This window comes from Lissotriton helveticus, chromosome 1_1 (genome assembly GCF_964261635.1).
Source record: "Lissotriton helveticus chromosome 1_1, aLisHel1.1, whole genome shotgun sequence".
In the NCBI taxonomy this organism is placed as follows: domain Eukaryota; kingdom Metazoa; phylum Chordata; class Amphibia; order Caudata; family Salamandridae; genus Lissotriton; species Lissotriton helveticus.
Window position 1 is genome coordinate 1,447,822,816 of NC_136057.1, and position 13,495 is coordinate 1,447,836,310.

Genomic DNA, 13,495 nt, shown 5'->3' on the forward strand with positions numbered 1-13,495 from the left:
GCGGCCCCGGATCCGGAGAACATCTTCGGCGACCAGGAAGAAGAGGTCCAGGGTCACCATCTACAAATCTCCCCATCACAGACGGAGGTCGAGGCGGATCCGGGAGACGACGACGGAGTCGCGGGTCAAGTCCTCGAATACGTCGAAGAGGTAGGAGACGACGATGAGATTTATGGGGCCGCGGCAGACAGCTCGGGGGACGAGCTCTGCCCTGAAGGTTACGAAGATGCCGACCGGGACACGGGATCGCCTGTCGGCCTTACCCAGGACCCGTTGCCGCAAGCCACAGCCCCGCCTTCGGGCCCGGCTACGGACTCACTTGCTGGGCACGCTGTTTCGAAACCGAAACTGAAACCATCGGGGTCGTCAACACCTAAAATGGCCGACCCGAAATCGAAACTGAAACCTAAGGACTCGAGTGTCCCTAAGATGGCTGCCGTGCCAGTGAAGAAATCGGTGCCCGTCACCCCATCGGCTCCGTCGACCTCCGGTCCGCAGAAGCCGAGGAAGTCTGTCGATTCCGATGCTCCAAAATCGAAACCGACGCCCGAGGAAGGGGCCCCCAAGAAAGATGGTCGGCACGGATCAGCGGCTACGGCGCCGTCCAAGCCCGCCAAGGTCGGCTCCACAGAGGCTACGCACAAGAAGTCTGCGCCCCGGCCTCAAGAATCGGAGGTGCCGAAGACGGTTTCCGCGCCCAAAACGCACAAGGCCCACGAGGACGTCGGATCCGAGGGACCGCTCAAAGCATCCTTGTCGGCGACGAAACCCACTGGCAGTGTACCGTCCCCCATTGCGGAGTCACTGCAGAGAATCAGGGAGAAAGCCTTTGCTCCATCGGCTCCGATGCCATCACCGCAGCCGCAAAAGGACACTCCGGCAAAGCCTTCTGGAAAACTCCTCTTTCTCTTGCCACCTAAGGAGGCGCCGAAAGCGTTTTCGACGAAATCGGCTCCGAAACAGGGTTCCTCGCTGGCTGACCCTCTTCCACGTCGTGTACTCGAATCGGAAGACGATTCAGAGCATTTCATCGATGCTGCCACCGGCAAGCTGACACTCTATAAAAGGAAGATCACTTCTGAGCCGGTGGACTCCTACATCATCCCACTGAAGAAAAAGAGGGTGCCCCTTGACGCCTCAGGCCTCACGGAACCGATTCAGCCTCCTCCAAGACGGAGCCCTACTCCCTCACCAGAACACTCTGTGGGTGAGGGATATGATGAGGATGAGCAGTACAATTTCCCTATCGATGAACCTGATGTACAACCGGATTCATACGACGACACTGGTGACCAGAACACCCAAGGTGTGGGCCAAGACCCGCAGGCCTTTAATGCACGTGCATCCCCGACTGAGGACTCAGCAGGATTTCATGCACTAATTGAAAGGGCGGCGGCCAATCATGATGTGGACATGCATGCCGACCCGGTTGAGGAAGACTTCCTTTTCGACACCTTTGCAATATCTGAAAGGACAGTAAAAACACTTCCTATGCTGAAAGGTGTCCTCAAACATGCTGGGGACATTTTTAAGGAGCCTACGAGGGCGAGAGTGGTCAACCCTCGCATTGAAAAGAAGTACAGGCCGGCACCTGCGGACCCCGCCTACATCCGGGGACAATTGCCACTGGACTCTCTTGTGGTTGCCAATGCCAGGAAACGTGCCAACTCCCAGACAACGGGTGAAGCTCCTCCCCCGGATAAGGAGTCCAAAGTGCTAGAGGCAGGAGGCAAAAGAGTGGCTGCACAGGCGGCAAACTTTTGGCGCATCGCAAATACACAGGCGCTCCTGGCGCGTTATGATAGGGCGCACTACGACACCCTAGAACAGGTTATACAACACCTGCCCCCACAGTTCCAAGAAGGCACCAAAATGCTTATTGAGGAAGGAAAGCTAATATCAAACGCAGCCATCAAGTGTGCACTTGACGCTGCGGACACAGCTGCTAGGGCTATCAACACTAGCGTTATGCTGAGAAGACAAGCGTGGCTCCGCATCTCAGGGTTTAAGCAGGATATTCAGACAACAATTCTTAATCAGCCAGTCAATCCTGATAGTCTGTTTGGTCCGGATGTTGACACCACCCTAGAGAAAATAAAGAAGGACACAAAAACTGCTAAGTCTATGGGGGCCCTACAGTCCCAACAGTTTCGTGGCAGCAATTTTCGTCGCTCAGGTGCACGTGGAGTCACCAGAGGACAAATGGGTCAACAATCCCAGTTCTCCAAAGGTGGGGCGCAATCCTCGTTCACTAAACAGAACAAGGGAGGTTACAGGAATAACAGCAACAGAGGTCGCGGCAGAGGAAACAACAGCTCCCGCACCTCTACTCCAAGCAAACAGTGACTTTCTGTCACTGCCCCCCGACCACCTAACACCTGTCGGGGGGAGACTGCAGCAGTTCCTGCCCGTCTGGAGAAACATCACCACAGACAGGTGGGTGCGACAACTAGTCCAGTATGGTTATTGCCTAGAGTTGAAATCCACTCCACCCAACATCCCACCAAGGCAAAGGCCTATGTCCGCAGAGCACTTGCACTTATTGCAGCAGGAAGTGGTGGCGATGCTGCAAAAAGGCGCAATCGAGCTCGTGCCGGTGGGGGAGGAAGGCACAGGGGTATATTCCCTGTACTTCCTTATTCCAAAGAAGGACGGTTCTCTCAGGCCCATTCTCGATCTACGTCCCCTCAACCTGTACATACTGTCAGAACATTTCCATATGCTTACACTGCAGCAGATTCTTCCCTTGCTAAACCAGGGAGACTTCTTAGCAACCTTAGATCTCAAGGATGCTTATTTCCACATTCCACTACACCCGTCACACAGGAAATACCTCAGGTTCACTATTCAAGGCAGGCACTACCAGTTCAAAGTCCTACCCTTCGGGGTCACAACAGCCCCGAGGGTGTTCACCAAGTGTCTAGCGACAGTGGCGGCGCACCTCAGGAGGCAGAATATCCATGTCTACCCCTACCTAGACGACTGGCTCGTACAAGCCAAGTCAGAGCAACAGTGCGCCGCAGACATGTCGACTACAATTCACCTTCTTCACGATCTGGGTTTCTCCCTAAATTACCCAAAATCGCATCTTCAGCCGGCACATGTCCGGCAGTTCCTGGGTGCTACGATCAACACCCTGACAGCCATGGCTCAGCCAAACCAAGTCAGAATCGACAGCATTCAGTCGCTGATCCAACGATTCAGACCACGACACTCCCTGCCAGCGAGAGTGTTCATGCAGTTGATAGGCATGATGGCTTCCTGCATCTTCATAGTCCCTCACGCACGGTTGCATATGCGCCCGCTCCAGGAGTGCTTAGCGAATCAGTGGACACAGGCTCGTGGGCAATTGACAGACCTAGTGTTGGTTACCAGTCGGGCATACGACTCTCTGCATTGGTGGACTACACACAACCTTTGCAAGGGCCGACTGTTCCAAGAGCCCGTGCCGCAGATTGTCCTGACAACGGACGCATCTCTCCAGGGATGGGGAGCTCATGTGCTCACTTACACAGTGCAGGGACTATGGACGACGCAGCAACAGAAGATGCACATCAACTATCTGGAACTGATGGCAATCTTCATGGCGCTCAAGTCCTTCATTGTACATCTGAGCAACAAGGTCGTGCTAGTCCGGACGGACAACATGACCGCGATGTACTACATTCAAAAGCAGGGAGGCACCCACTCGCCACAGCTGTCTCATCTGGCTCAGAGCATGTGGAAGTGGGCCATTCAGAGGAACATTTTCCTCATGGCAGAACACCTCCCAGGAAAGGACAATCAGATGGCGGATCTGCTCAGCAGATACAGCCATCAGATGCACGAGTGGGAGATACACCCTTCTGTTCTCCACCCGTACTTCCAGCAGTGGGGTCATCCGGAGATAGACCTGTTTGCAACAAAGGAGAACGCAAAATGCCGACTCTTTGCCGCCAGGTTCCCTCACCCACAGTCGCAGGGGAATGCGATATGGATGAACTGGTCAGGCAAATTTGCGTACGCTTTTCCGCCAGCCCCTCTAATACCGCTGGTCGCAAGAAAGCTAAGGCAGCACTCCATGACTCTCATCCTGGTTGCTCCAACGTGGGCGCGCCAGGCTTGGTACACCACGTTCCTCGAACTCTGTGGTGCCGCATCAAAGACTGCGCCTCACGCCCAGTCTTTTGACGCAGAACCATGGAGACATTCAGCATCCAGATCCACAACAGCTCAACCTGGCGATCTGGCTCCTGAAGTCCTAGAGTTTGGATACCTTAACCTACCTCCAGAATGCATGAGTATCATCAAGGAGGCGAGGAAACCAACTACTAGAGCATGCTATGCTGCTAAGTGGAAGCGTTTTGTCATCTACTGTACGTCCAATGACATCAACCCACTAGATGCATCTATCCCCAACATCATCTGCTATCTGTTACATCTCTACAAGTGCAATCTGGCGTACACTTCCATTAGGATACATCTATCAGCCATAGCGGCTTATCTTCAGAACAGGCAGCACCTCTCTGTCTTCAGAGTGCCCGCCATTAAAGCCTTCCTTGAAGGTCTGAAGAGAGTCATTCCCCCAAGGACACCACCAGCTCCGGTGTGGAACCTCAACGTCGTTCTCACCAGACTGATGGGACCACCATTTGAGCCACTGCACTCGTGTGAGCTCCAATTCCTTACGTGGAAAGTGGCCTTTCTTATAGCTATTACGTCTCTGAGGCGTGTCAGTGAGCTGCAAGCGCTCACAATACAAGAGCCATTCATTCAAATTCACCCAAATAGGGTAGTGCTACGCACTAACCCTAAATTCCTTCCTAAGGTGGTGTCACAGTTTCATCTAAATCAGACCATTGACTTACCAGCATTCTTTCAAAACCCGCAAACGGTGGCGGAAAGGATGCTCCATACCTTAGATGTACGAAGGGCGTTGATGTACTACATAGACAGGACACAACACTTTCGAAAGACAAAGCAACTCTTTGTTGCCTTCGCACCACAACACAAAGGCAACCCAATCTCCAAAGCAGGGATAGCCAGGTGGATTGTTAAGTGCATCCACATATGTTATCAGAAAGCGAAGCGCACTTTAACAATACCCCCCAGGGCGCACTCCACACGCAAACTGGGGGCATCCATGGCTTTCCTGGGGAACATTCCTTTGGAGGACATTTGCAGAGCAGCCACGTGGGTCACACCACACACCTTCACAAAACACTACTGTGTTGATGTGCATTCCAAACAGCAAGCTGCTGTAGGACAGGCTGTTCTCAAAACACTTTTTCAAGTTTCTGCAGCTGGCACGGGCAACCGCCGCTGATGGAGGGACTGCTATGTATTCTATGCTAAGATATGAATTTAGCAGCCCACATGCCTCGAACTGAATATGCTACTTACCAGTATGCATCTGTTCTTGGCATGTAGGGCTGCTAACATTCATATCGCCCGCCCTCCTCCCCGGTGCCTGTCGCAGCTGCAGATATACTATTGTATTTATTCATTAGCATGGACATCCTTTACACTTTTCACTCCATCTTCTGCCACAATGGCGAAAAACAATCTGGGGATGGAGCCGATGCCCATGCGCACTGTAGTCCAGGGGAGGAGCCACCTATCTCAGGATACTTCGAAGACTCTTCCAGGACAACAATGTGCAATCATCCGAGCCCAACACTAGGCGGCGATCTAATGCTAAGATATGAATGTTAGCAGCCCTACATGCCAAGAACAGATGCATACTGGTAAGTAGCATATTCAAAACAAAGCAGCCATGAAGCGCTACAAAGCCAGCCTAAAAAACACCCAAGCTGCCTTCTTCGAAGAAAAAATACAAGCTGCAGCCTACTCCTCTAAAGAAACCTACCGTATCAGCCGTTTATTGACGAAAGTCCCTGAACCACAGCCTATTGCTGATCCCTCAGGCTCCAGATGTAATCAGTTAGCTGAGTTCTTCTCCTCTAAAATTAACAACATCTTAAAAACCCTCCCCACTCTCAACATCCTCCCAGACTTGCCATACTCTCCTATGGCATCCGATGCCCCTTGCCTTGACTCCTTCTCCCAGGTAACCACGGAGGTGTTTCTAGCCACCCTAAACTCAGTTAAGAGCGGAGCACCGACAGACCCCTCCCCCATGAATAAACTAAAACTGGTAGCCCCACAGTGACTCCCCTCTTCACCAACCTAATCAATTCCTCCCTTAACCAAGGCATTGTCCCCTCAAACTGGAAAAGGGCCATAAGCAGATCGCTGCTGAAAAATCCCCATCTTGACCCCTCAAATCTGGCCAACTTTAGACCGATCTCACGTCTCCCCGGTATCAGCAAGGTGGCTGAAAAGATTGTTAATCAACAACTCTCCACCTTTCTGGAGTCCAATGACCTCCTGCGTCTCTCCCGGACAGGGTTTAGACCAGGGCAGGGCACAGATACCGCCCTCATAGCCGTGATCGAAGAAGCAAGAACCATCTTGGATGCAGGCGGATCAGTGGCAGTGATCCTCCTGGACTTTAGCGCTGCATTCGACACGGTGGACCACGCCATCCTCATCCACCGGCTTAACAGAGTGGGAGTCACTGGCACCGCCCTGGCCTGGCTCAAATCTTTTTTGGAGCATAGAACTTTCGAGGTAGCTGACGGGCATGCTCATTCCAGAGCATTACCCCTTCAGTGTGGGGTCCCTCAGGGCTCCTCCCTGAGCCCCACACTTTTTAATATGTATATGTCCCCCCTGGAAGATATCGTGACACCTTTTGGCATAAAGGTAGTCATGTATGCCGACGACACCCAACTTGTCGTCTCCCTAAATCAGTCGGCCCAATGCTTGGACAACCTAGCCACTTGCCTTCAGAACATCTCAAAATGGATGAGCGATTCTCGCCATAAACTTAATGGGGAGAAAACAGAGATTTTACTACTTGGCGACCCATGTAAACTCCCTACCATACTCTTATGGCCGCCCTGCATGGGAACACCACCCACCCCTAAAAAGGAAATCAAGAGCCTAGGCATCTGGATTGACCAAGACCTCAACTTTAAAGCCCAAGCGAGGAAAACCGCTGGAACATGCTTTGGCCTCATGCGGACAGCACGGAAAATCCTCCCCCCTAATCCCCCTCCAGTCCAGGAAACTCTTTATCCAGGGCCTAATCATCTCAAGACTGGACTACGGAAATGCCCTGTACCTAGGGGCCCCAAAATTGGTCATCAACAAACTGCAACACGTCCAGAATGCAGCAGCCAGGCTCCTCACTGGGACAAAGCCCAGATGCTCCGCTAAACCTGCTCTCACATCACTACATTGGCTCCCAATTCAGGAAAGAATTATCTTCAAAACCCTCTGTATTTCGCACAAAATCCTCCATGGCAGAGGCCCCCCCATACTGAGACTGCTCATCAAACCTCACAAAGCCAATAGACAGCTGAGATCAAGTACCCTCTCCCTGGCCAGTGTCCCCAGAATAAGAAGAGCACGCTCAGGGGGACGCCTCTTCTCATATATTGCCTCAAAGCTATGGAATGCCCTTCCCCCTCAATATCCGAAGGGAAACCAACCTATTGGCCTTCCGTAGGTTACTAAAAACCTGGCCCTTCCCCTGAACATCCCCCCTTCCCTCGATCTAGCATGCGGAGCAACAGCGCTGGGACGCCCACGGGTAGCCACGCGCTTTAGAAATCCGACTCAAATCAAATCAAATGACGGCAAAGCCTGTTGCAACTGCTCATTAATGAATCTGAAGGCCATCCAGAACTGTGAGGCGACACAGAATGTTGCCAAACACTGGAATACTCCATGCTGTGACCAGTCGAAAATAAGTTCCCATTCCTCGGAGTCAGGATCTGGCATTTTCTCCTAACAAGTGGATCCTGCAGTGTCTATTGCGTTTATGCTCTTCCATTTATTTACACCCCTCGCACCTTCCACCCCCCTCAGGACAGCCGATGGAGGACCATCTGTCTTACATCAGGAAGGACATGTAAATCTACAGTAGTACAAGCTGCCAACTGATTGTTGTAGGGAAGTAATGTTTTCCTTTCTACTTAAAGTACGAAGTGTAGTTTGACCTATTGTCCTGCTGAAAGTGTTTTTGTCACAACGCTTCTCCCAAAATACCTTAATAAATGTACCCGTCTCCTGCCTTAGTAATAAATATATCCCTCCCCTCCCCCTTGATGGTACCTTTCCAGAAGCTGGCACCTGTGGCAGGTGTCTACATATTTCTGGCATCTCTGTAAAGTAATGTTGAAAGAATGGTGACAGTGTTTGTTGGCTGTGGCCCTGTTTCTTGTTGAGCAGTGCTTTGGGGATGTTTTATGGTCTATGCTTCATGTTTTTTGATTTCTTAATCTTGATTGAATTAATGTATTATTTTTAGAATCGAGGCATTTACATGTTCCGTATCAACAACGAACACGTGATCGATGCAACACTAACAGGAGGGCCTGCTAGGTAAGTGATCTCTAAAAGGTATTTTAAGGAGGTGTTTCTTTGTTGGGTAACCGGTATAAAGCAGTGAACTACTGCTGAATAATATCCATTCAAGGAGACAGTTTAAATGAAAGTACATGTTTCTTTGGCTTACATTAATTAGGCTTTTGGTGAGTGAGGTTTGTAAAGAGAGGTGCATATGGAGTGATCTTATGCAAGAAAAGGGCCAACAATGTCTGTCTAATTTGGGATTTCTTTAGTTTCTTAGCCTGACAGTAGTTGATATCTGAAAATATGCTAATCTTGTCTTTAAGTAGGATTTGTAATCCATTAGATGCTGTTTCATTGAATTGAGTGTGAAGTAGGCTATTTTGATGTGGTTTGAGTTGGTAACCCAGTTATTGAGTGAAAAAGAAAACCAGTTGGGGGTTGAGGAAGCTGCACATTTAATTGGGGGTAGGTGGATTGAGGAGGCTACCCCAGTCGTTTGATAACTGATGTGACAGTCCAGTGAGTTGACTGGTATGGAGCATGTCCAATGAGTTGGGGTTAAGAAACCTTTCCCTAACACTGCAGTGTCTGGAGCCTGTCTAATGAGATTTAATTTGAGGAGGCCTTCCGATGGGTTGTATATAGGAAAAGAAAAACAGTGAATTGGGGCTAATGAAGTTTCAGCGGGTGGCCAGTGAAATGTGATTGATAATCTGTCTGTGTGTTTGTGGTGAGAGTTGGAATTTCAGGAGGCTGTCCAGTGAATTGAAGCATGAAGAGATTTCATTAAGAGGTGTGGTTAGAAGGGCATAATTGACTTTGGACAGGAGGCAGAAGAGACATTTTAGGGGGTAGTGAGGCAGAAATGGGTTGGTGATAAAATGTAGACATTTGGTCAGTAGTAATATGGATAGTCTGTTCACAGCTTTAAGCAATGAGATACCCTGTTCCAGTAACCCTTTATGTGTGATGAGTTTCAGAGAATCTATGTCCAAAACCACATTCACTCTGTTGTGGTACCTGGTAAGGCCACATCCTCCTTTAATTTTCCCATTTCGCCTTGGATCCCAAGACTTGGCTTAGAGCAGCTATTATGCATGTGGAAGACATTTGCCTTTTTCAAGCCCTACGATTCTCTTTTTTGTGTCTTCTTTACAGGTACATTAACCATTCCTGTGCCCCCAACTGTGTGGCTGAGGTTGTGACCTTTGATAAGGAGGATAAGATCATCATAATTTCAAGCCGGCGAATCCCCAAGGGAGAAGAGGTGAGGAAGGTTCCCTGTAGCCGCCCCTGTCTTTTGAGCAGATGGTATAGCTGTTTGTGAAGAATGCGTTCATAATTGGATGATGCACATGCTGGTTATGAATTCTAGTCCGATGTTTAGAGATTCCAAATCCCGGCCCCCGTTGTGTATGTTGATGGCCTCTCCATCTAATTGCATCTCTCATTACTTCTCTTTCCTCACAGCTGACCTACGACTATCAGTTTGATTTTGAAGACGATCAGCATAAGATCCCATGCCACTGTGGAGCCTGGAACTGCAGAAAATGGATGAACTAATATTCTGCAATCCTGTCACAATGTAGAAATCTCTCCCTGGCCAAACGTGCTTCGCTTGCACAAAGGCAATGGCCACTTCAGAGACCTTATGGAGGCTGATGAGGCAAGGGAGCAAGAGCCATGAGCTGTGAGGGCTAGGTGGTTGTCCAAGACCAACCCCATCCGAGTTGGATGAAACCTGTGCAGCCAATGTCTGCCCTCCCGGGTACACCAGGGATCTCCAAGTGAAATCTGCAACTGCTGTCTAGGGACATGGATACTGCATCAACGGATCTTCCACAGTCCCAGAGTTCAGCTTTAGTCTGGCCAGAGTGCATAGAGGGTCCTTGGCCGAGTCTGAAGGTGGCGGCAGTATATACAGGCTCGAGAGCGCGGGTGTCTGGTCCTCACCAAGGGATCAGTGGTAACCTTTGAGAAACACAGCTCAACAGAGGATGTCCTCCATGGACTAATCCATGTGTGTAGCAGAGAAGACTTTGAGTAATATTTTTTTCCAAACCCACAGAGCTTTTTGATACAAAAAATAGAAATGCGAAAATCATTTAAACTCTTCAACTTTGCAGTTCGAAACAAAGAATTTGAGAGAACTCAAATCCAGCTCGACAATCCCAGGACTAAAGCACGGAAGATGTTTTCAAGGAGCAAGACACTTTTGAGAGAAAGTGCACGCTAGTACACGAAGCACCTGAACCCGTACCTACCTCATTCTACCTGTCGGACTGTAGTGTGTGTGTGTGCGCGCGCAAGTGTGTGGCATCAAGGCCCTCTGTACCCCACTCCTGTCCCAGAAAACCAGGAAGGCAAAGCGGCGTATGTGTAGCGCTGCCGGACAGTCTGGGTCTGACCGTACCAACACCCCAAGCAGTGATTTGAGGGTTATTACTTTTTGTTAAAATGTGTGACTTATGCAGGCTGAGAGTAGCACTGAAGCAAGCTGCTGATCTACAGTGATTTGGGGGGAGTGCTTTTGAACACTCTGCCCCTGGTGCCCCCTGTTGCACACGTCCCCCCAAATACAAGTTCTTTCTGAACCCCTTTCCTACTCAGGCTCTCCTCGCACTTTGTCTCAAGCAGTTAAGACCCAAAGCATCTTCCCACTCCATCTGTCAGCACATGAGGTTCTTCAGCCGTCCCAGATAGCTGCAGTGGGGGAATGGGCCATGAGCGTGAGGAGGGGTAGTTGCATTAATTATGCTGGGCTTTTTTGTGCCCCCTGCAGTATTTATTCCTCTGCTACCCAGTGTGGCTTCAGACCGCCAACATCTCAACCTTGTATTTTTTGTGCTTCCAGCCTAAAAGGGATTGGTTATTTATCTATTTATAATACATGTAATATATTTTTTAAAGTGAAATGCGGGACTGCTAAATTCTGTTATGATTGGCTGGGCATTTGGAGGGAGGCTCTTGAATCCTAGGCTGTGATTGGCTAGGGGCATTCATTTCTTTTGTATTAAAATTACCAGAGTTTTGTCTGGGATACATGGAAAGAATCAAGGTGTGTTTTAACGCAATATTTCTCGCACTCTGCAGGTGTCACCTGCAATGGGAATTGGGGGGTGGACAGGGAAAAGGGCAGAAAAGCCTGACACATGCAAATGACTGCTGTAATTCACTTATGGGTAGCAGATGTACATTTGGGAAGGAATGTGGGCAGGGGTATTGTGACATTGTTCAACTACATTGTGACGCACAAGACGGTTACTCCCTTCTACCACTCCTGTAGACAGCCTGTTTACTTGGACCCATGGCAAGGTATGAACATTTTGCTCCTGTTGGTATTGTGCTTCATTTTGACCCCTTTTGCCTTTAATTGTTTGCAGGATTCTGCTTTACCCTTTTTGTTTGGTTCCTCCTCTCTTCCCCGTTTCCCTCTCCAATGCCCATCCCACTCTCCAATGCCCATCCCCTGGGGTTGGAAGAAGCTTGGGCACAAGTTTTTTACATTGGTGCCAGCATGGGGCTTGGTACCCACGGAGAGTAAGAGAGAGCTGCTGTTTGATGAATGAAGCTGCTTCCGCAACTGTTAATAGCTGCAAATCTGTACAGAAATGAATTGTAAATAAGACTTCAACTTGTGTAGAAAGGCCGTTTTTAACCAATAAAACCACTGGACGCAATTTTAAAAGTCTACCCTTTTTCAGCACACGGCTCGTTTTGTCTTCTGCTCTCTTTTATGAGGGCGCAGAGTTGTTGCCAAGACCAGGGGGGTGGGATATTCACTGCCGGTAAAATTACTGAAGAGCTGGGAATAATCAAAAGACTTTTAGATTATGGTAGATGCAAAATAATGTAGATTTTAGGCAAGTCTATACAGTTTTTAATTTTTTATACAAACTATAGTTCCTTCTTCCCAGCTTTAGTGATTTGTTTTGGTTTTCAGTTCGTTGCCTGTATATCTGCATTCACAACTGCATTTTTTTTCTTCTTCGTTTTACACTCAAACGCGTTTCAGTTTTTACCTTTACAATCCCAAATAACATTTTTCCCCCTCGGCAAGCATAGACTTCCAAGAAGCTGAGTTTATTTTGTGTTGTGAGCACTCTGTACAGAAATACTGTCCTTTGTAACAACAAATAAAAATATTTCTTTTTTCTTTTTTTTTTTTAAAAAAAAGTAAAAATAAAGACTGTATGTGGCATGTTTTGTATTTCGTTTTCTCTTTGACTTATGCACAGTTAACTCTGAGAAGCAAGGAAACAGTTCTGATTTTTATTGTTTGTTTTTTTGCTCTTACAAATAAGCTGCAAGCAACGATTTAGGATTCGTTCTTAGAAGCAACATGATAGGCTAAATATTTGATTCCCAGGGAATCACGGAACTGCATTGGCTATCCGAAGAATAATAGAGAAAAAGGCAGGCGAAATCATGCTTTCAGGCACCAGCTCTTTGTTCCCAGAGTAAGTGTTGCATCGTTGTGTAACCAGGTAACCGATATCTACTTTTCCTCTTTTTATACTTCATAATGCCTTTAATCCTGCACTTCTATTTCACCTGTGACAGGTATGTGGAATGCAGATTCTGTATGTAGGATCTTCATAGATAGTTCTAAAAGTTTGAGTAATTTCCCACTGCGTGCCGTCAACTCGGAACACTTTTATTGTAAAACCTTGAAAAAAGGAGTGAATCTAACATGTCCAGAGTAGTTAAAAAGACACTTTCTACAGCCTACCCAGCCCTCAATGTTCCTGATTTTTTTTCCTGAAAATAGTGAAAGCCATTATAAAACTACTTTGCGCCATCCTTTTCCCAGCCTGCTGCTAAATGTGGAGAGTGAAGGTAGATTAGACCAAATAACCTTTAAAGATGTCTAGATAATTCTAATCTCAACGTGCAGTGTACTGTTAGTTGTTTCTCAGAACCCTGGTGCGGTATTTTGGAGCACATTTATATAAAGAATATATTAACTAAAAATACATGCTTGTTTTTAAAATCGTTTTTTTCTGTGAAAAATAATTTTTGCAGTGCAAATCTTCTTTGTATTCACACGCTGTGCATTATCCTGCCATTTAGTGGTTGGATCTGGAATACG

The 13,495-nt window shown here is 48.2% G+C and overlaps 1 protein-coding gene across 9 annotated transcripts in view; it reads left to right on the forward strand.

Annotated features, from left to right (window-relative positions):
* Window positions 1–12,604, forward strand: part of KMT2D (lysine methyltransferase 2D) — a 1,543,965-nt gene extending 1,531,361 nt beyond the window's left edge. For all 9 annotated transcript variants that reach the window (XM_078685770.1, XM_078685786.1, XM_078685782.1 and 6 more), the window contains 3 exons: window positions 8,360–8,433; window positions 9,562–9,670; window positions 9,874–12,604. In XM_078685770.1, coding sequence (XP_078541896.1) covers window positions 8,360–8,433; window positions 9,562–9,670; window positions 9,874–9,966 — 276 coding nt within the window. In that variant the 3' untranslated portion in view covers window positions 9,967–12,604. The remainder of the gene's footprint in view (window positions 1–8,359; window positions 8,434–9,561; window positions 9,671–9,873) is intronic.
* The last annotated feature ends 891 nt before the right edge of the window (window positions 12,605–13,495 follow it).